Source organism: Hemitrygon akajei, chromosome 11, assembly GCF_048418815.1.
Source record: "Hemitrygon akajei chromosome 11, sHemAka1.3, whole genome shotgun sequence".
NCBI lineage: Eukaryota > Metazoa > Chordata > Chondrichthyes > Myliobatiformes > Dasyatidae > Hemitrygon > Hemitrygon akajei.
The window spans coordinates 164,545,356-164,566,786 of NC_133134.1; the positions used below are offsets into that span (position 1 = coordinate 164,545,356).

Genomic DNA, 21,431 nt, shown 5'->3' on the forward strand with positions numbered 1-21,431 from the left:
CTGGCCACCTCCTTACAGACTATATGTTCTTGGGCACAGGCTGTATGGTACAGCGTCCTGAGTACAGGAAAAAACCAAGTCACAACAGGGTTGTGTTCCTGAGAACCGTCCCTAAACCAAACAGAAAGGGTCACAGAAATAGCCGTGATGGAAAGCCAGCAGGTGTGGGAGGAGTGGCTACCAGCCGGCCACACTGACTTAGTGCGTGGGCTAGTGAATCTGCTCAGTGCACCTGGGTCTGCTCACCTCCACCTAACCCCTGGTTCTTGTGGCAGGGTGGGGAAGAGGGAGAAGATGCATGGAACTGCACCATTGCCACCCAGCAGAAAACAACTCAATTTACTCCACGTAATAAAAAGAAGTAGAAGTAGGCGTTGGATACATTAACACTGAGCCCTGATATTCTAGCAATGGTTTGGAAGCCTTGTGCTGCAGTCCTGTCACATTCATTTGAGAGCTGGTACAGTATATACGAGTTTAGTGTAATGCTACTATTACAATGCCAGCCAAAGGGGGCTCATAACACCACTATCTGTAAAGAGGTTGTACTGTGAGGGATTTCCTTCTACATTCCAGAGGCATAGAAGACTAATTGATAGAATGGCTGTAAGTGGGCAGTGTGGGTTCATTGAGCCAGCAAGGGCTGTTATGTTGTATCTCTAAATAAAATTCAAAAAATTAAATATGTTGATAGTTGGCAAGTAACATTAACACCATGAGCACTAGATCATGATAGCTGACTGGAGAAAATCCAGCCATCATCTCCTGCACCTCACCATACTCGTGCATTTGATAATAAACAAGATTTATAACGTTACATACTAGGGGCAATTTACAGTGGCAAATCACAGATATGGGAGGAAAGCCCGTGTCGTCATGGAGAACATACAACCTCCATGCAGATTGCATGGTCAGGATTGAGCCCACATCACTGGCACTGAGAGTCTGAGGCTCCTCGAGTTGTGCCACAGTGAAAGTTTTGCACTTCCTGAATCTGAGGCCCCAACTTATCAACTGTGTGCCGATCTCATGTCAACTTTCTAAAGGAGTTATCCTCCAGTACCTTGACCTCCCTCACTCCTCGTAAACATTTGGAGGGAAGAGTTGAAGGAGGATCAACCTGTAGAAGGACACGGGGCCAGGGCAGAAAGCTAGGTGACATTAGTGGGGCATCACCTTACTGAAATAAACACACTCGATTCTGCAGATGCTGACAACACACACTAAATGCTAGAGGAACTTAGCAGGTCAGGCAGCATCTCTGACAGGTGGTAAGTGAGACTAGGTGGGGGGATAGGGATGGGGGTTGAAGTAAGAAGCTGGATACAGCCCAGTCCATCACAGGTAAAGCACTCCCAACCACTGAGTATATCTACATGAAATGCTGTTGCCGGAAAGCAGGATCCATCATCCACCCAGGACATGCTCTCTTGGGCGGATGGAGCAGAGGTGCTCAACGAAGCGGCCCTCCAATCTGCATTGGGTCTCACTGATGTAGAGGAGGCCATACTGGATGCAATAGATGACCCCAACAGACTCACAAGTGAAGTGTTGCCTCACGAGGGTTGAGGAGAGGTTCCCTCCCCCCACCTTCTTTATAGGGCCCCTGCCCCCTCCCTCTTCAGTCCTGACCAAGGGTCTTGGCTTGAAATGTTGACTGCTCGTTTCCACAGATGCTGCCCGACCTGCTAAGTTCATCCAGCGTGTTGTACGTGTTGCACATGCTCTCTTCTCACTGCTGCCATCAGGAAGAAGATGCTAGAGCCTCAGGATTTACAGTTATTACTCCTCAACCATCAGGCTTTTGAACCAGAGGTGATAACTTCACATGCCTCATCACTAAAATGTTCCCACAACCAATGGACTGACCTTCAAGGGAGGTAAAGATATGTTTAGCGGTAGGATCCATTTGGAGATGGTGGAAGTTGCGGAGAATAATCTGTTGGATGTGGAGGCTGATAGGTGAGGACAAGAAGGACTCATCACTGTTACGGCGGTGAGACGACGTAAGTGTAGATGTCTGGGGCCTGGAGATGCTGAGGGCAGCATTAACGGTGGAGGAGGGGGGAAACAGCACGCTTTAAAGAAGGAGGACATCTCTGATGTCCTGGAATGGAAAGCCAAGCCCTGGGATCAGATGAGGTGGGGCAGAAAATCTGAGAAAAAGGAATAGCATTTTTTACAGGAGATAGTGTGGGAAGAGGTGTAGTCGAGATTACCATGGGAATCAGTAGATCTGTATAAGATGTTGGTAAACAGGCTGTCTCCAGAGATGAAGACAGATCAAGAAAGAGGAGGGAGGCGTTAGAGATGGACCAAGTGAATTTAAGGGCAGGATGGAAGTTAGAGGCCGGGGAATTGAAAGTTACCGAGAACATGGGATGGGTCTCAGATGTTGGTGGGAAGGAACTGAACCAAGGAGGATAGAATGGATTTGAGATATGAGGTACTTTGATAATAAAATTTACTTTGAACTTTACTTTGGAATGGGATAGGTGGATGAGGTAAGAGATAAAGTTCTCACCCGCCATCTTGTACTCCTTCCCCTTCCCCCACCTTCTTATTCAGGCTTCTGCCCCCTTCCTTTCCAGTCCTGTTGAGGGGTCTTGGCTCAGAAGAGTGTCTTTTTATTCTCCTCCACAACTGGTGCCTGACCTGTTAAGTTTTGGAATATAAACTCACTTTTGTCCTCTACAGATGCTGCTAGATGTGCCGAGTAACTCCAGTGTTTTCTGTTGTGGGACACGGAATCAGACCCTTTGGCCCAACTGAATCATGTCAACCAAGCTGTCTACCCAAAATTGTTCCATTTGCCTGCTTTTGGCCCATATCCCTCTCAACCTTTGCCAACCATGTACCCTTTAACTTTTGTCATTGTTCCTCCCTTTGCTTTTCTTTGTCTCATAAAAGCTGCAGGGATTGAAAAGTTATAAATGATGTGAAACGTAAGTGTCCTTGCATAGTCAACATCCAGATTGAACAGGAAATTTGAAGGGCTAGTGGTAGATAGAACACTACAGCACAGTACAGGCCCTTTTGCCCCTGACATTGTGCCGACCTTTTAACATACTTTAAAATCAATCTAACTCTTCCCATCCATACAGCCCTCCATTTTTCTAGCACTCATTCATGTGTCTATCCTAGAGTTTCTTGAATTCCTCTAATGTATCTGCCTCTACCATGACCCCTGGCATCACATTGCACGTACTCACCACTGTGTGTAAAAAACAAAACTACCTCTGATATCCCCCCCCCCCCCATACTTTCCTCCAACCACCTTAAAATTATACATGCCAAATGTTGGAGGAAATACCGGCTGAGATCCAAATGTCAACTGTTTATTCATTTCCACCAATGTTGCCTAACCTGCTGAGTTTGTCCACAGTTTGTGAATGTTGCTTTGAATTTCCATCATCTGCAGACCTTCTCATGTTTAAAATGTCACTATTAGTAATTACCACTACCAGGACATCGATATGAAGTGGAATGTCACTTCAGTCACAGTTTACCTTGCCTTAAAATGATGCCCCCTTGGTATTAGCCATTTCACTCTGGGAAAAAGTTCCTGGTTATCCACTAGGTATATGCCTCTTATCGTCTTATACATCACTCCTTTATCAAGTCACCTCTCATCCTTCTTCATTTGAAAGAGAAAAGCCCTAGCTTGCTCAATCTGACATGCACTCATTCTCATCTTCTGCACCCTCTATAAAGCTTCCACGTTCTTGCTATAATGAGGCGATCAGAACTGAACACACCATGCTCCATGTGTGGTCTAACCAGAATTTTATGGAGCTGCAACATTACCCATAGCTTTTGAACTCAGTCTCCAACTAATGAAGCCCAACATGATATGCTTTTGTAACACCCTCCATTAGCATTTAATGTTTCACTGCAATTGTTTTTGAAAGACAAGAGACAGCAGAACCTACCCGTTTTCTTGCACTATTTATTGTTGGAATTTCTTGATTTTATATTTGCACTGTGCTGCTGCTGCTGCAAAACAACGAGCTTCATGTCATGCATCAGTGATAATAAACCTGAATCTGGACCAACAGTCGAGACAAAGGGTCATGAACGTTGACTGACCATTCCCCTCCACTGGTGCTGCCTCACTGCTTATACTGAAGGGATTGGCAGAGTTGTTAATCAAGTTGTGCTTAGTTGCTCCAGTGTACATGGGATGACAGAAGGGACAATAAGCTCAGTATACTAATCTGAATGACTGCAAGTGGATGGAGTGAAAATCAAATACTGCCCGATGCTGGAAATTTGAAATAATATCAGTGAGTGCTGGCAACACTCAGCAGGCCAGGCAGCATTCATGGAGAGAGAAACACAGTTAATGTTTCAGATTGAAGGGCTCATCAGAACTGGAAGTACTGTTTGGTACCCCAGATGGCTGGAAGGCTACATATCTTGCTAACATTATCCCTGATCCAATTTTGTTAAAAGTTTATAATTCGTCTGGGTTATCATAATATCAAACCAGTCTCTGCCCCATGAACACTGTCTCCACTCCTCTCTGCCTTGGGAAAGCATCAGGATTATCAAAAGACCCTACCCACCCTGGAGATTTTCTGCATTAGGCAGAAAATACTAAGGCTTGACAACACACTACAAGGAGACTATTGAATAGTCTCTTAGTATAATAAAATCGACTCTTGGCCTCACTACTTAATTTGAACCTTATTGTCTGCTTGCGCTGTACTTTCTCTGTAGTTATAACACATTTGCCGGGTGGAGATATGTCTCTTTGAAAGGAAGTGTAAGGCACTCCTTCCCTCCACTAATCTGTAAGTCACTCTTGGGCAAGGAGGGACATCTACTTAGCCCCCAGTCAGGGTCATGTGAAACTATGGGAGCAGCTGGTGCAAATCACAATTCCTGGTTATGTGACCACTGACGCCAGGCAGACAATCTCTGACGAGTATTGATAATGGCTGGAGTCACCCATCTTGTAAAGACACTGCCCAGAAGAAGGCAATGGCAAACCACCTGCCAAGAACTGTGACTATGTTTTAAAAGTCATCATTTGCCATGTTGCACTAGGGCTACACAAATTAAATCCTTTAAAGGCTTGTGGGGACTATTGAGTAGATCATTGGTGTCACTCTTACACCCATCTGAAATATTGATCAGGAGCGCTGTGTATGCAGGGCCTTTAGCATTGTCAGTGACCCCTCCCATCCGTCCAACAATCTATTTGGCCCTCTACTATCAGGGAGAAGATACTGAAGTATTAATACAAGGACTGTCGGGATGGGAAATCTTCCACCAGGTCGGGAGACTACTGAACTATCTGTCAACATCCAGATCTCATCACCTACAAAGCGCTACATTGTTTATTTTTTAGTTTGTGTTGTAAACTTTAATTTATTTGTAGTAAAATTATTTTGCCTTATGTGAACGTTGTTTCGTTCAATGACATACATATATACATTTGAAATGACAATAGACAACTCCACACTTCCACTATGCCCGACTAACCGATCAACTTCTTCCGCCCCGCAGCCTTTGGGCGTACACTTCCGTCAATAGGGTGATAACTTCCGTGCAATGTACGTCATCCATCTTCGCTTCCGCCCCGACCAGCCGGAGTCCTTACTTCCGCCCCTCTAATGACGGCTGTCGGCGACGGACCCTCCAAAGGGCGTTTCCGGTGTGAGGCGGATGTGGCCGAGAGGAGCCCAAGGTTGAGAGCGGGAGTTACGCGAGCCATGGAGGAGGTTCAGCGGCGGCATCCGCGACGGTAGGGAGAGGGTTGGGGATGGCAGGGGAAGGGAGGAGGGACGCCCGTGGCAGAGGGGAGGGAAAGGAACGGAGTGAGAGACAAGGAACACAGAAGGTGAAGGGGATGGGAAGCGAGGGGGAGAGGGGGCAGGAGAAGGGAGGTTGGCAGGGGCTGGGTGGGTGTTCATGGCGGAAGAGATGAGCCATATCCTGGGGAGTGGGGAGCGGGGTGCTGTGATTTCGAGAGAAGAGGGTGGATCCTGGGGAGCTGTGTGTATGCCGGTTGGGAAGGGACTGGGGGAAGTCCCGAGTACGGGGCCCAAGTAGTGTCACCTTCCCCAGGATCCACCCTCCTCTCCTGAGATCACAGCACCCTGATAACCCCCACCCCCATGATCACATCCATCTATACTGAGATTGTCCTCCCCTCTCGGGTAATAACGTTCCCCCTCTTTCGCTCCTGTCATCACTCCCTTGCTGTCCCAGGGCCAGTGTCCTCCCTCCCTCCCAGGATCGCTTCTCCCCCTCCCCAGGAATTTTCCCTGCATCCTCTCTTCCTGTGTTGTTTAATTCTTTGGTTTTACATCTTAATGTTTCTCAGTATCATTTTTTCCCAAATCGTTCCATTTTTTAAATATTGCTGTATGCGCTTCAATCCAACCAGAAGTCGAGTCTTTCTCGATAATATTGAAAGTCCCCGGCTTTCCTGGTGGTTATAACAACCTGGCTTAAAGCTCGATGACAGCCACGAAAGTGAGAACGTAGGTTAGGAGCAGCGTCAATGGAGCTACTTTTCGTTTTTATACTGTGCATAAAAAAGAAGTGTTTCCACTCTGCAACTTGAATTGAAACTTCCATGTTTAAATAGTCATGATAAGTGTTCTTAACTTCCTTCCTTGAAAAAGAGGAACTACCTAGCTGTTGCTTCAGTGCCCATGTTTTAGGCTGCTGGTTCGGACACAGTTCAAAATCTTCATACTAAATTTATAATCAAACCACACACAAAGTGCTGGAGGAACTCTGGCAGCATCTGTGCAAATGAATAGACAGTTGACTTTTGGGCTGAGAACCTTCTTCAGGACTGGAAAGAAGAGAGGAGATGCCAGAATATAAAGGTGGGGGGAGGGGAAGGAGGATAGCTAAAAGGCGATAGGTGAGGCCAGGTGCACGGGAAAGGATAAGGGCTGGAGAGAAAGGAATCTGACTGGAGGCGAAGGAATCAGACAGAGGGAAGTAGGGTCGGAGTGGAGTTGGAGGGGAAGCGAAGGAATCGGACAGAAGAGAGTGGGGTCAGAGGGGCAGGAATCGGACAGAGGAGAGTGGGGTCGGAGGGGAAGGAATAGGACGGAGGAGAGTGGGGTCGGAGGGGAAGGAATTGGACAGAGGAGAGTGGGGTCGGAGTGGAAGGAATCGGACAGAGGAGAGTGGGGTCGGAGGGGAAGGAATCAGAGTGGAAAGTGGGGTCGGAGGGGAAGGAATCGGACAGAGGAGAGTGGGGTCGGAGGGGAAGGAATCGGACAGAGGAGAGTGGGGTCGGAGGGGAAGGAATAGGACGGAGGAGAGTGGGGTCGGAGGGGAAGGAATTGGACAGAGGAGAGTGGGGTCGGAGTGGAAGGAATCGGACAGAGGAGAGTGGGGTCGGAGGGGAAGGAATCAGAGTGGAAAGTGGGGTCGGAGGGGAAGGAATCGGACAGAGGAGAGTGGGGTCGGAGGGGAAGGAATCGGACAGAAGAGAGTGGGGTTGGAGGGGAAGGAATCGGAGAGGAGAGTGAGGTTGGAGGGGAAGGAATCAGACAGAAGAGAGTGGGGTCGGAGGGGAAGGATTTGGACTGAGGGGAGTGGGGTCGGAGTGGAAGGAATCGGACAGAGGAGAGTGGGGTCGAAGGGGAAGGAATCGGACAGAAGAGAGTGGGGTCGGAGGGGAGGGAATCGGACTGAGGGGAGTGGGGTTGGAGGGGAAGGAATCGGAGAGGAGAGTGGGGTCGGAGGAGAAGGAATCGGACAGAAGAGAGTGGGGTCGGAGGGGAAGGAATTGGACAGGAGAGGAGAGTGGGGTCAGAGGGGAAGGAATCTGACAGGAGAGGAGAGTGGGGTCGGAGAGGAAGGAATTGGACAGGAGAGGGGAGTGGGGTTGGAGTGGAAGGAATCAGAGAGGAGAGTGGGGTCGGAGGGGAAGGAATTGGACAGAGGAGAGTGGGGTCAGAGGGGAAGGAATCGGACAGAAGAGAGTGGGGTTGGAGGGGAAGGAATCGGAGAGGAGAGTGGAGTCGGAGGGGAAGGAATCGGACAGAGGAGAGTGAGCTAGGAGGGGAAGGAATCGGAAAGGAGAGTGGGGTCGGAGGGGAAAGAATCAGACAGGAGAGAAGAGTGAGGTTGGAAGGGAAGGAATCTGACAGGAGAGAAGAGTGAGGTTGGAAGGGAAGGAATCGGACAGGAGAGAAGAGTGAGGTTGGAAGGGAAGGAATTGGACAGGAGAGGAGAGTGAGGTTGGAGGGGAAGGAATTGGACAGAGGAGAGTGGGGCTGGAGGGGAAGGAATCGGACAGGAGAGGAGAGTGGGGCTGGAGGGGAAGGAATCGGACAGAGGAGAGTGGGGTTGGAGGGGAAGGAATCGGACAGGAGAGGAGAGTGGGGCTGGAGGGGAAGGAATCGGACAGGAGAGGAGAGTGGGGCTGGAGGGGAAGGAATCGGACAGGAGAGGAGAGTGAGGTTGGAGGGGAAGGAATCGGACAGGAGAGGAGAGGAGAGTGAGGTTGGAGGGGAAGGAATCGGAGAGGAGAGTGGGGTCGGTGGGGAAGGAATCGGACAGGAGAGGAGAGTGAGGTTGGAGGGGAAGGAATCGGACAGGAGAGGAGAGGAGAGTGAGGTTGGAGGGGAAGGAATCGGAGAGGAGAGTGGGGTCGGAGGGGAAGGAATCGGACAGAGGCGAGTGGGCCATAGGAGAATGGGAAGGAAGAGAGATTCCAGGATTAGGTGATAGACAGGTGAGCAGAAGTAAGAGGCATAGTAGAAGAGGTGAGGGGGAGTTAAAAAATGTTGTTACCGGAAGGAGAAACCGATTTTGATGCTGTCAGTTTGGAGACTACCCAGACGTATTGTAAGGTGTGAATCTACCCTGAGATTCCTTTTCTTGCAGTCATTCACAGCAGTTATTATAAATGAAACACAACAGAATCAATGTAAAACTGCATACAACAAAGGCGGTCATAAAACTGATGTGTAAATAGAAAAAAACACAACATAGTAATTAATAAGCAATAAATATCGAAAACATGAGTTGTGGAGATGTTGAAAGTGAGTCCAGAGGTGGTGAAATCAGTTCATTGTTGGGGTAAGTGAAGTTGTGCACTTTGGTTCTGGAGTTGAGGGGTAGTAACTGTTCCTGATCTTGCTGGTGTGGGACCCGAGGCTCCTGAGAGCAGCATGAAGAGAGCATGTCCTGGCTGGTGGGGGATAGGAAAGTGAAGTGAGTGGACGAGGCACGTGCAAATGTAGCAGCTGTATAAAGTCGGTGGGGTGTAGTATCCCGCCAACATGTTAAATCTGAACCTCACTTTTCTGTTCTTTCTGACCATTGGAAGGCTCAAAGTGACTATGAGTGCAACGACAGTAACAGCGTTTAAGAAGCAACCAGAGGGTTCTTTCATGAGCAAGACAGGGATATAGAATTAAGGGGCAAGTGGGATAGTATAGATTGCCACACATTGACTCTATAAAGGAATGGATGGGGTTTCTGTTTATTATCCTGACCCAATGAACTGTCGCTCTAACAATTTGGCGCGGTTTTGCTCTTTAGTCGGTGTTTCAGCTAAGGTTTTCTGCTCAGATCTTTATTCTAGGACTCAAAGCTACAGCTTGTGATTTGGGCAAGACTGACGTAGTTTTAGTTATTGAGATACAGCACGGAATAGGGCCTTCTGACCCTTTGCGCTGCCCAGCAATCTCCAATTTAACCCTAGCCTAATCACAGGACAATTTACAATGACCAGCTAACCTACCAACCAGTACATCTTTGGTGTGAGGGAGCTAGAGCACCCGGAGGAAACCCATACGGTCCAGGGAACGGTGGGAACTGAACCCAGATTGCTGGCGCTGTAAAGCGTTGTGCTGACCGTTACATTACCGTGCTGGCCATAACCTTGCTTTGGAGGGTTTGCTGTGTGCCTCCAGAGGGAAGTAAAAAAAGATTAGCTATATTTGTCACATGTACATCAAAACATGAATGCGTCTTTTACATCAAATCAAATCAAAATGTGCTGGGGGCAGCTAGTAAATGCCACCACGCTTCCAACATAGCTCTGTTGTGCAGTGGCTCAACTTGTCATTTGTACAAATGTTGAGTAACTACAAATGTGTAAATTTAGCACACTTATCAATCCCAGAATCTGTCCTCTACATAACACTTTGTGGACCGATAATTATAAATTGTTTATTGAAAATTCCCTTGCTGTTACCCATTGTTTGTTGATAATTATGAACGATTTATGCATCCGAGGGAGAAACTGCAGACACTCAACAGAAACGAAGGACTGATAAAGATTTGATGAAGAGTCTCAGCTCGAAATATTGATTCTTTACTCCCCTCTGTAGATGCTGCCTGAACTGTTGAGTTCCTCTCATATTCTGTGTGTGTTACTCTGGATTTCCCACAGCTGCAGAATCTCCTGTTTAGAACAGACGGACGGGATGTTCTTTTAGAGCAAAGATGAGGAGGAATTTCTTCAGCCAAAGGATGGTGAATCTGTGGAATTCATTGTCGCAGGCGGCTGTGAAGGCCAAATCAACGGATGTATTTACAGTGGAAGTTTTTGATTCCTAAGGGCATCAAGGGTTATGGGGATAAGGCAAGAGTATGAGGTTAAGAAGGGTAGTAAATCAGCTGTGCTGGAATGGGGGGAGCTGACTCAATGGGCTGAATGGCCTAATTCTGCTCGTATGTCTGATGGTTGGTGTGGGAAATCTGTCACATCAATTTACAGTACTGACTATGGATATAAAAAAGGACAGATTGTGCCATTGGGTAGTGAAAATTGTGAGTAAGAAGTGCTGCTCAGTTTTCCTAGACTTTTCAATATTAGATGATCATGGTTACCAGGAGCACTGCCTACACAGAGCCCTTAGCATTGTCAGTGATCCCTCCCATACGTCCAACAGTCTCCCATACGTCCAACAATCTCTTTGACAGGCAAGAGGTACCATCGTATTGGGAAGGACTGTCAGGATGGAAAAAGCTTCTTCCCCCCGGACTGTGAGACTACTGAACTCCCTGCCTCCATCTCGGTCTCACCACACATGAAGCTTCTCTGGTGTTATATGTTTGCTTTTTAACCTCTGATGTGAATGCTCATTATTTGTTAATTTGTTTGTGCTGATATTACTTTATGTGATGTGTGTGTGTGTGTGCGTGCTATGTGTTGTGTATTTTGGGCTGGAGGAACTTCGTTTCATTTGGCTGTATACACGTGATACATGTGAACTATTGTACAATGACGATCTGTTGGAAATGACCAGAGCAGTTACTGAAGGTAATACAGAGTATGGATTTGTAAATAAAGAGGAAGGGCTTCCAGTGATAGAGGCTCCACAATCAAATCCCATAGATTTAAGGTAATGGGTGAAAGAATCTTACTACTGCTTGTTATGCCTGCTGGTGTTTAGGGCAGCAATGAACATCGTGGATTCTTCATTGTTGTTTCTTTAACAGTTTGTTGGACCAGTTGGGGTTGTTATCCCTGAGTTGAACCCCTGAACCTGGAGGATCAGTGGGCCACTGTTAGTCTGTTTGACATGGGTGACCCTACCCAGAGCCAAAGCACAAGACCCTGACTCCAGCCAACGTAGTTCTCCGGGTCATTGAGGCACAAAGGCCTCCAAACCAGGTGGTGGTCCTCTTGGAGGGAAGAACCGTAGAGTGAAAATAAGTCCCATCAAGACATTGCAGTCTGGTGTTCCCAGTATTCACAGGTTCTATTGGGGCAGTTAGCACAGCATTGGCGATCGGGCAGCAGGGTTCAATTGCCACTGCTGTCTGTAAGGAGTTTGTATGTTCTCCCCGGCTTCCTCCCACATTCCAGAGACGTGTGGCTTAGTAAGTGGTGGGCATACTTTGTTAGCACCGGAAGCATGGCGACACTGTGACTGCCCCAGACGCATCTTGGACCACGTTGGCCATCAAAACAAATGATGTTCCTCCATGGACATAGGAGCAGAACTGTGCCATTCAGTGCATTGAGGCCGATCCACTTTCCCTCTCAACCCCATTCCTCTGGCTTCTCCTTTTAACCTTTCACACCTATCCATTTCCTCCTTAAGTACACCAAGTGACGTACTTCCACAGCCACCTGTGGCAAAGAATTCCGATTCACCAGCCTCTGGCTAAAGAAATTCCTCCTCATCTCTGTTCTAAATGAATGTTTCTCTAATCTGAGGCTGTGCCCGCTGGTCTTGAACTCCCCCACTGTCGGAAACATCCTTTCCACATCCATTCTATTGAGGCCTTTCACCATTTGATAGGTTTCAATAGGAGCCATCTCCACCCCCCCCGGCCCCATTCTTCTAAGTTCCAGTAAGAACGAGTTCAGAGCCATCATACAATAAGCCTTTCATTCCTGGAATCATTGTGTGAGCCTCGTCTGAATCCTCTCCAATTTTGCACATCTCCTTTTTTAGATCAGGGACCCAGTACTCCGAGTGAGACCTCACCAGTGCGTTATAAAGCCACAGCATTATATCCTTTCTCTGTATGTTTCGTAGTACCTATATATGCTGAATAAAGCTGAACTTAGCTTTATAAATTAAAAAAAATTAAAGTTGGCAATTCTGTAGATCTGTGGGGAAAGGTAGTGAGGTTAGTTAGATTAGATTTACAGAAGAGATTCTGCAGATGCTGCAAATCCAAAACAGCACCACACAAAGTTCAGGAGGACCTCAGCAGGTCAGGCAGCATCTGTGGAGAAGAACAAACATTTGATGTTTCGGGCTGCGACTCTTCATCAGGGCTGTTCTTGTGACAGGTTCTCTGCCTGAAACACCAACTGTGTTTGCCTCTCCAGAAATGCTGCCTGACCTGCTGAGTTCCTCCAGCACTTTGTGTGTGAGATTAACCAGATAACGTTTTCCAAAGCTCTCGCCATTATGGTGGATTCAAGTGCCCACTTTGATATTTTTTGATTGTTTACTGTTTGTCTTCTATAAAACCTGTGCACATTCTGTGCACTTGGTTTTGGTGGGGGAGTTATACTTGTACAAGGTAGATAGAATTTGAGGAGTTGCTCCTCATCATGAGTTTGGCCTCATCATGGCAGTAGAGGAGGCCATGGACTAACATGTCTATGGGAAGTTGAATTGAAACGGTAGCCTTCTGCGGCAGACGGGGAGAAGCGCCCCCCGTAATTTATGTCGGATCTCACTGGAGTCGAGGAGCCTGCTCAGGAGCACCAAATGCAATTGATGACCTCGACAGACTCAGGTGAAATGCTGCCTGACGTAAAATTCTCAGACAGATTATTCTGAAGTTTCTCAAAGTTTTCCGAAAGAATTAGACAAACAAATTCCTGTGGTTTTACCCCCCCCCCCCCCCCACTCTTCCCACTCCACTCCTTTCCTCGGTTTGATTGATAGTGAGGAATTATAGTCTTCCATGCAGGAGACAAGCAACAGGTGGCACAGCCTGAAGATTAATAGTGCATTCCATGCGCCATCAGTCTTTAGTCCATGCACTCAGGGATTTGTGCTAACATTATTACGTGTGTGACAATGTACTCTGTTTTGCAATGTGGCCCAGAGGAACGCTGTTTTGTTTTGCAGTATACATGTGTATGGTTGAATGACAATAAACTTGAACTTGAATTAGTGAACTTGTACAGTTGTTGGCACAGCTTTGTTAGCAAAGTGGGGATTCCCTCCAGTGATAAAAGAAGGAACGTCTCAGCCTTGATGGTAATGTTGCTTGGACTGAAGTCTGAAATAGTTTGCATTCCTTGATGGAGAGAGGGCCTGTCTGAGATACTAAAGTGCTGGGTTATGGACTGTAGAGCTCTGGATCAAAGTCTCTTTGGGGAGCTTTTGCTGTTACTTGCATGGTGGGTGGGGTGGTGAGGTGTTGGCGCTTCTGGCACGAGTGGGGGGTGGGGACTGGTGCTTTTGTTGCTGCATATGTGGAGGAGGGGGACTCAAGGCTTTGACATTCTATCATTCATTCAGTGGGGTCTCGTTTCAGGGATGTCTTTGAAGAGTACAAATTTCAGGTTGTATGTCGTATACATTCTCTGATATTAAAGGAACTGAAGTGTTGCATCATGGCAGCCTAGTGGTTAGTGTTAATGGAGATGAGAAGTGCTATTGTTGGTGATATGATAAATTGCTGCTGTACACTTCATGCTCGATGAGTTCTGTAGCCACTGTACTAATCAGTAATTGCTTTTTGTTACCTGTACTGAGATATGGTGTGAAGCTTTTGTGTGAGTACCATCAGACAGCATTCCGTTCATTGTGGGAATGCAGAGTATAAAGTGGCAGTAGAGGAATTGCAGTGACTCCACAGTGGATGGTCCCAGGAGGAGGTTTGGGCATGAGGCTAGCAACCCCACCTTGTGAAAACCAGTGCAACAGAAACTCCAAAGGGAGAACGAGGAAGGATACACCAAGAATGTGGGCTACATCTGGACAACCCCAGGGTACTGGACCAGGACAGGCAGCCAATGCCTCAGTTGGGGTGATGGGCTTAAGGAGAGTAAGAGAATGCAGTGCAGGTAGATAAAATGCATGGCCCACGACAAGATTCAGGAGCGCTGTCTCAGTGGAGTAGAAGCTATCCTTGAGCCTGCTGGTATATGTACAGGCAAGTGAATGTTGAGGGTTGGGGATTGGGTGTCAGATAAGGACGAAACACTGCCTGGATGTTGTTTATCTTTGTGAGACCTGTAGAACTGACTTTCGTCCAGGACCGGTTCCTTGTAGACAGTACGAAGACTTTGGAGAAACAAATATAGAAGCAAGGATGTAACACTGAGGCCTTTATAAGGCATTGGCCAGACCGTACTTGGAGTATTGTGAGCAGTTTTGGGCCCCTTATCTAAGAAAGGATATGCTGGAATTGGAAGCACAGGAGAATGATCCCGGGAACTGAAGCAGTTAACTTATGCGAAGCATTTGATGGCTCTGGGCCTATCCTTGCTGGAGTTTCGAAGAATGTGTCTTCAATCTCATTGAAACCTATCAAATATTGAAAGGTCTGGGTAGAGTGGATGTGGAGAGGATATTTTCTATTGTGGGGGAGTCCAGGACCTAACGGCACTGCCTTAGAGTGCAGGGGTGCCTTTTCAGAGTAGGGGTGAGGAGGAATTTCTGTAACCAGAGACTGGTGAATCTGGAATTTCTTTGTGCCACAGGTGGCTGTGGAGGCCAGGTCAGTGAGTATATTTAAAGCAGAGGTTGACAGGTTCTTGATTAGTCAGGACAACAAAGGTTATGGGGAGAATGCAGGAGAATGGGATAAAAAAAAAGCCACGATGGAATTACAGAAAAGACTCAATAGGGTGAATGGCTGAATCCCACTCCTACACTTTGTAGACCAAGAGGTTGGTTAGTCATTGCTGAGTCAGTCTGGCACAATTTTATATTGTCGAATGATAGGATGGTTTTAACAGAAAAGGAGGCCACCTGACTTGTTGTGTCAATAGCTCAGTACCAGAACCACTCATAGATATTTTCCCACAAGGATGAAAATTGATTTCTGGGGTGCCACGGTAGAACAGTGGTAAGCGTGATGCTAGTACATTTCAGGATGTCGGAGTTCACTGTCTGTAAGGAGTTTGTCTGTCACTCCCTGTGAACACCTGGGATTCCTTTGGGTGCTCCGGTTTCCTTCTACAGTCCAAAGATGTTCCGGTCAGCAGGTGAATTGGGTAATTGTAAATTGTCCTGTGATTAGGCTAGGGTTAAAGAGGTAGGTTGTTGGGTGTACTGGCTCGATGGGCTGGAAGTACCAGTTCTGCGCTGTATCTCTGTATAAATAAATTGACTATTTTCGCATCGCATGACCACAGCTCAGTAACCATGTCCCAATGTCACATGACCACAGCTCAGTAACCCAGTCCCAACGTCACATGACCACAGCTCAGTAACCGTGTCCCAATGTCACATGACCACAGCTCAGTAACCGTGTCCCAATGTCACATGGCCACAGCTCAGTAACCGTGTCCCAATGTCACATGACCACAGCTCAGTAACCCAGTCCCAACGTCACATGACCACAGCTCAGTAACCCTGTCCCAATGTCACATGACCACAGCTCAGTAACCCTGTCCCAACGTCACATGACCACAGCTCAGTAACCGTGTCCCAACGTCACATGACCACAGCTCAGTAACCCAGTCCCAACGTCACATGACCACAGCTCAGTAACCGTGTCCCAACGTCACATGACCACAGCTCAGTAGCCGTGTCCCAACGTCACATGACCACAGCTCAGTAGCCGTGTCCCAACAGCACATGACCACAGCTCAGTAACCCAGTCCCAATGTCACATGACCACAGCTCAGAAACCCTGTCCCAATGTCACATGACCACAGCTCAGTAACCCTGTCCCAACGTCACATGACCACAGCTCAGTAACCCAGTCCCAATGTCACATGACCACAGCTCAGTAACCGTGTCCCAATGTCACATGACCACAGCTCAGTAACCCAGTCCCAACGTCACATGACCACAGCTCAGTAACCCTGTCCCAATGTCACATGACCACAGCTCAGTAACCCTGTCCCAACGTCACATGACCACAGCTCAGTAACCGTGTCCCAACGTCACATGACCACAGCTCAGTAACCCAGTCCCAACGTCACATGACCACAGCTCAGTAACCGTGTCCCAACGTCACATGACCACAGCTCAGTAGCCGTGTCCCAACGTCACATGACCACAGCTCAGTAGCCGTGTCCCAACAGCACATGACCACAGCTCAGTAACCCAGTCCCAATGTCACATGACCACAGCTCAGAAACCCTGTCCCAATGTCACATGACCACAGCTCAGTAACCCTGTCCCAACGTCACATGACCACAGCTCAGTAACCCAGTCCCAATGTCACATGACCACAGCTCAGTAACCATGTCCCAATGTCACATAACCACAGCTCAGTAACCCAGTCCCAACGTCACATGACCACAGCTCAGTAACCGTGTCCCAACGTCGCATGACCACAGCTCAGTAACCATGTCCCAATGTCGCATGACCACAGCTCAGTAACCCTGTCCCAACGTCACATGACCACAGCTCAATAACCATGTCCCAATGTCACATGACCACAGCTCAGTAACCATGTCCCAACGTCGCATGACCACAGCTCAGTAACCGTGTCCCAACGTCGCATGACCACAGCTCAGTAACCGTGTCCCAATGTCGCATGACCACAGCTCAGTAACCCAGTCCCAACGTCACATGTCCACAGCTCAGTAACCGTGTCCCAATGTCACATGACCACAGCTCAGTAACCCAGTCCCAACGTCACATGACCACAGCTCAGTAACCCAGTCCCAACATCACATGACCACAGCTCAGTAACCGTGTCCCAACATCACATGACCACAGCTCAGTAACCATGTCCCAACGTCACATGACCACAGCTCAGTAACCGTGTCCCAACATCACATGGCCACAGCTCAGTAACCCAGTCCCAACGTCACATGACCACAGCTCAGTAACCCTGTCCCAACGTCACATGACCACAGCTCAGTAACCGTGTCCCAACGTCACATGACCACAGCTCAGTAACCCAGTCCCAATGTCACATGACCACAGCTCAGTAACCGTGTCCCAACGTCACATGACCACAGCTCAGTAACCGTGTCCCAACGTCACATGACCACAGCTCAGTAACCGTGTCCCAACGTCACATGACCACAGCTCAGTAACCGTGTCCCAACGTCACATGACCACAGCTCAGTAACCCAGTCCCAACGTCACATGACCACAGCTCAGTAACCGTGTCCCAAAGTCACATGACCACAGCTCAGTAACCCAGTCCCAACGTCACATGACCACAGCTCAGTAACCCAGTCCCAAAGTCACATGACCACAGCTCAGTAACCGTGTCCCAACGTCGCATGACCACAGCTCAGTAACCCAGTCCCAACGTCACATGACCACAGCTCAGTAACCCAGTCCCAACGTCACATGACCACAGCTCAGTAACCGTGTCCCAACGTCACATGACCACAGCTCAGTAACCCAGTCCCAACGTCACATGACCACAGCTCAGTAACCCAGTCCCAACGTCACATGACCACAGCTCAGTAACCGTGTCCCAACGTCGCATGACCACAGCTCAGTAACCCAGTCCCAACGTCACATGACCACAGCTCAGTAACCCAGTCCCAACGTCACATGACCACAGCTCAGTAACCGTGTCCCAACGTCACATGACCACAGCTCAGTAACCCAGTCCCAACGTCACATGACCACAGCTCAGTAACCCAGTCCCAACGTCACATGACCACAGCTCAGTAACCGTGTCCCAACGTCGCATGACCACAGCTCAGTAACCGTGTCCCAACGTCGCATGACCACAGCTCAGTAACCGTGTCCTGGCGTCGCTTGACCACAGCTCAGTAACCCAGTCCCAACGTCACATGACCACAGCTCAGTAACCCTGTCCCAACGTCACATGGCTGCAGCTCAGTAACCCTGGTGGGCTGAAGGACCTATTTCCATACTGTATGACTCTATGATATTATGGGATTCCTGATTCCAATCATGCATTTTGTACAAAAGATTTCTCTTTGTTTAATGTGATATCTTGTCGTCTAGCTTCCACCAATGGAAACCACCTCCAACTATCCAGACCCATCATTGATATACTTTATATACTTTATTGTCACCAAACAATTGATACTAGAGTGTACAATCATCACAGCGATATTTGATTCTGTGCTTCGTGCTCCCTTAAGTACAAATCAAAGTAAATATAATAAAAATTTAAATTATAAATCATAATTAGAAAATAGAAAAGGGAAAGTACGGTAGTGCAAGTCAGGTCCGGATATTTGGAAGGTACGGTCCAGATCCGGGTCAGAATCTCTTCAGCAGTCTTATCACAGTTGGAAAGAAGCTGTTCCCAAATCTTGCCGTATGAATCTTCATGCTCCTGAACCTTCTCCCGGAGGGAAGAGGGACAAAAAGTGTGTTGGCTGGGTGGGTCGTGTCCTTGATTATCCTGGCAGCACTGCTCCGACAGCGTGTGGTGTAAAGTGAGTCCAAGGATGGAAGATTGGTTTGTGTGATGTGCTGGGCTAGGTTCACGATCTTCTGCAGCTTCTTCCGGTCTTGGACAGGACAACTTCCATACCAGGTTGTAATGCGCCCTAGAAGAATGCTTTCTACGGTGCACCTATAAAAATTAGTGAGGGTTTCAGAGGACAGGCCAAATTTCTTCAGCTTTCTCAGGAAGTAAAGGTGCTGGTGGGCCTTCTTGGCAGTGGACTTCTGTAGATCTTTTCTAAAGAAAACAGACCCAAACTCTCCCATCTACCGCTCGTTACTGCAGTCCTTCATTCCAGATGTCTTGGTCATAAATCTTTTCAGGGCCCACTCTAATGCCTTCACATCTTTCCTATAATGAGGCAAGCGGGTATGAAGACAATAGCCAGACCAGTCTGTTATAAAGGTGCAACATGACATTCTGCTTTCAAAATACTGCATCTTTCAAAAGAAAAAAAGACCTGAATGTTGATTTGTGGAGATCATTATTTACCTTTCTTCATTCGGACCACTCTCTGCTGGTGTCTCATCCAACTTGTATCCGGCCTGAATTAGAAAGCGCTAGCTTTAAGACGACATTGGACAAACTTGGATTGTACTCTCTGGACTAGAGACTGAGTAGAATTTGATCGAAGTTCATAAAATGTTGTGAGACATGCGTAGATAGAATAAATATGTCAAATGCTAGAGGGCATAGCTTTAGGGTGAATGGAGATGAGGGTGGCTTGGCCTGGGAGTGTAGTGTTTAACGTAACACTGTTATAGCATCGATGATCAGGGTTTGATTCCCTCTACTGACTGTAAGGAGTTTGTATGTTCTCCCCGTGGCCACATGGATTTCCTCCAGGTGCTCCGGTTTCCTTCCACATTCCAAAAACCTACGGATTAAGGTTAGTAAATTGTGGGAATGCTGTGTTGCTGCCAGAAGTGTGGCAATACTTGCAGGTTGCCCCTGGCATGTATTCACGCTGTGTTGCTTGTTGACACAACTGGCGCATTTCACGGTTACAGTGTTTCAATATACACGTGACACAAGTAAAGCTGATCTTTATCTGGTTCAGCTTTGAAGTTTAAGTTTGATATACATGGCTAGCTTTTTTATACACAGACTGGTAGGTATCGAAACCACTGCTGTGGGGGTGGTAGAAACAGACATGACTTAAACAGGCACATGAAAATGGAGGGATATGGATCACTTCCAGGCAGATGGGATTAGTTTTATTGTGCAGTGTGGTTGGTCAGACATCAAAGTTTGAAGTAAATTTATTAACTGCGTGCAGTACTGTGCAAAAGTCTTTGGCACAAATAGCTAAGTTGCCCAAGACTTTTACACAGTACTGTATTTGTCAACTTGGAGCGGAGAGCAAATTTGTAAATCTGGCAGAAGCAAAGGATGTTGGGAATGGCAAGGGTGGAGTGTCGTGGGAGGGGTGGGGGACCGATGGCAGAGAAGGAGTGATGGGGAAGGGGCTGGCATGGGTGCAGACACACCCGGCCCTGAGGCATCAGGCAAGGTCACTTGATTCCAAGCAAATGGTTTATTGATCATTACAGAATGTCTCTCTGATGCTTCCTGCTCCCACCCCTCTCCCTTCCTCTTTTTCTAACCATGATTTCGCCTCTCCCTGCTGCCTTCCCACTCTCAGTCCACAATAGAGACCCATATCAGAATCAGATTTCTCTCTCTCTTTCTCTCTCACACACACACACACACACACGCGCGCGCGTGCCCCCGAGACTTTAACACAGTACTGCATGTCTACCATATATGACCTTGAGATTGCAGGCAGCCATGATACAAAGAAAAACAATACAGTCCATGGAAAAACCCTATTCAACAAAGACTGACTAACATCAATAGTGCACAAAAGGAACAAATTTTGCAAACAATAAAAATCTATGCAACTAATCCACAGAACACTAACTGCAGAGTCCCTGAAATTGAGTCCGTGGTCACGGAGTCAGTTCAGTGCTGAGGTGAGTGAAGCCCGTCCCGTAGACCAACAATACAGCGCCAAGTAGGCCTTTCTGGCCGTGACGCTCCAGCTACCCTTGATTAACCCAAATCTAATTGGGGCAATTTACAAAGACCGTTTAACCTACTCAGTATGTCTTTGGTCTGTGGGAGGAAACTGGAGCACCTCGGGAAACCGCACGCATTCCATGGGGAGCACTTGCAGAGACTCTTTGCAGAACAACGCTGGAATTGAACTCCAAACTCTCCAACGCCCCATGCTGTAATAGCATTGTGCTAACCGTGGCACACACGGACTGTCTGTGTTCAATGTTTCTGAAAGCTTTCTCACCACCACGGTTACGTTGACGGACCCTTTGTTTTAGGGTTTTGCTTGCTCCTTTGAAGTGGATCAAGGACTAACATTTGCCATTCTTAGTCCCGTGGGACCACCTCCTTGTCCAAAAAGCATCCAAAGATTATGATCATCA

The 21,431-nt window shown here is 47.6% G+C and overlaps 1 protein-coding gene across 2 annotated transcripts in view; it reads left to right on the plus strand.

Annotated features, from left to right (window-relative positions):
* The first annotated feature begins 5,663 nt into the window (after nt 1-5,663).
* The window catches only part of LOC140736234 (serine/threonine-protein kinase 3/4), a 198,565-nt gene continuing 182,797 nt past the window's right edge, over nt 5,664-21,431 (plus strand). For both annotated transcript variants that reach the window (XM_073062153.1, XM_073062154.1), the window contains exon 1: nt 5,664-5,752. In XM_073062153.1, the coding sequence (XP_072918254.1) occupies nt 5,721-5,752 (32 nt within the window). In that variant the 5' untranslated portion in view covers nt 5,664-5,720. The remainder of the gene's footprint in view (nt 5,753-21,431) is intronic.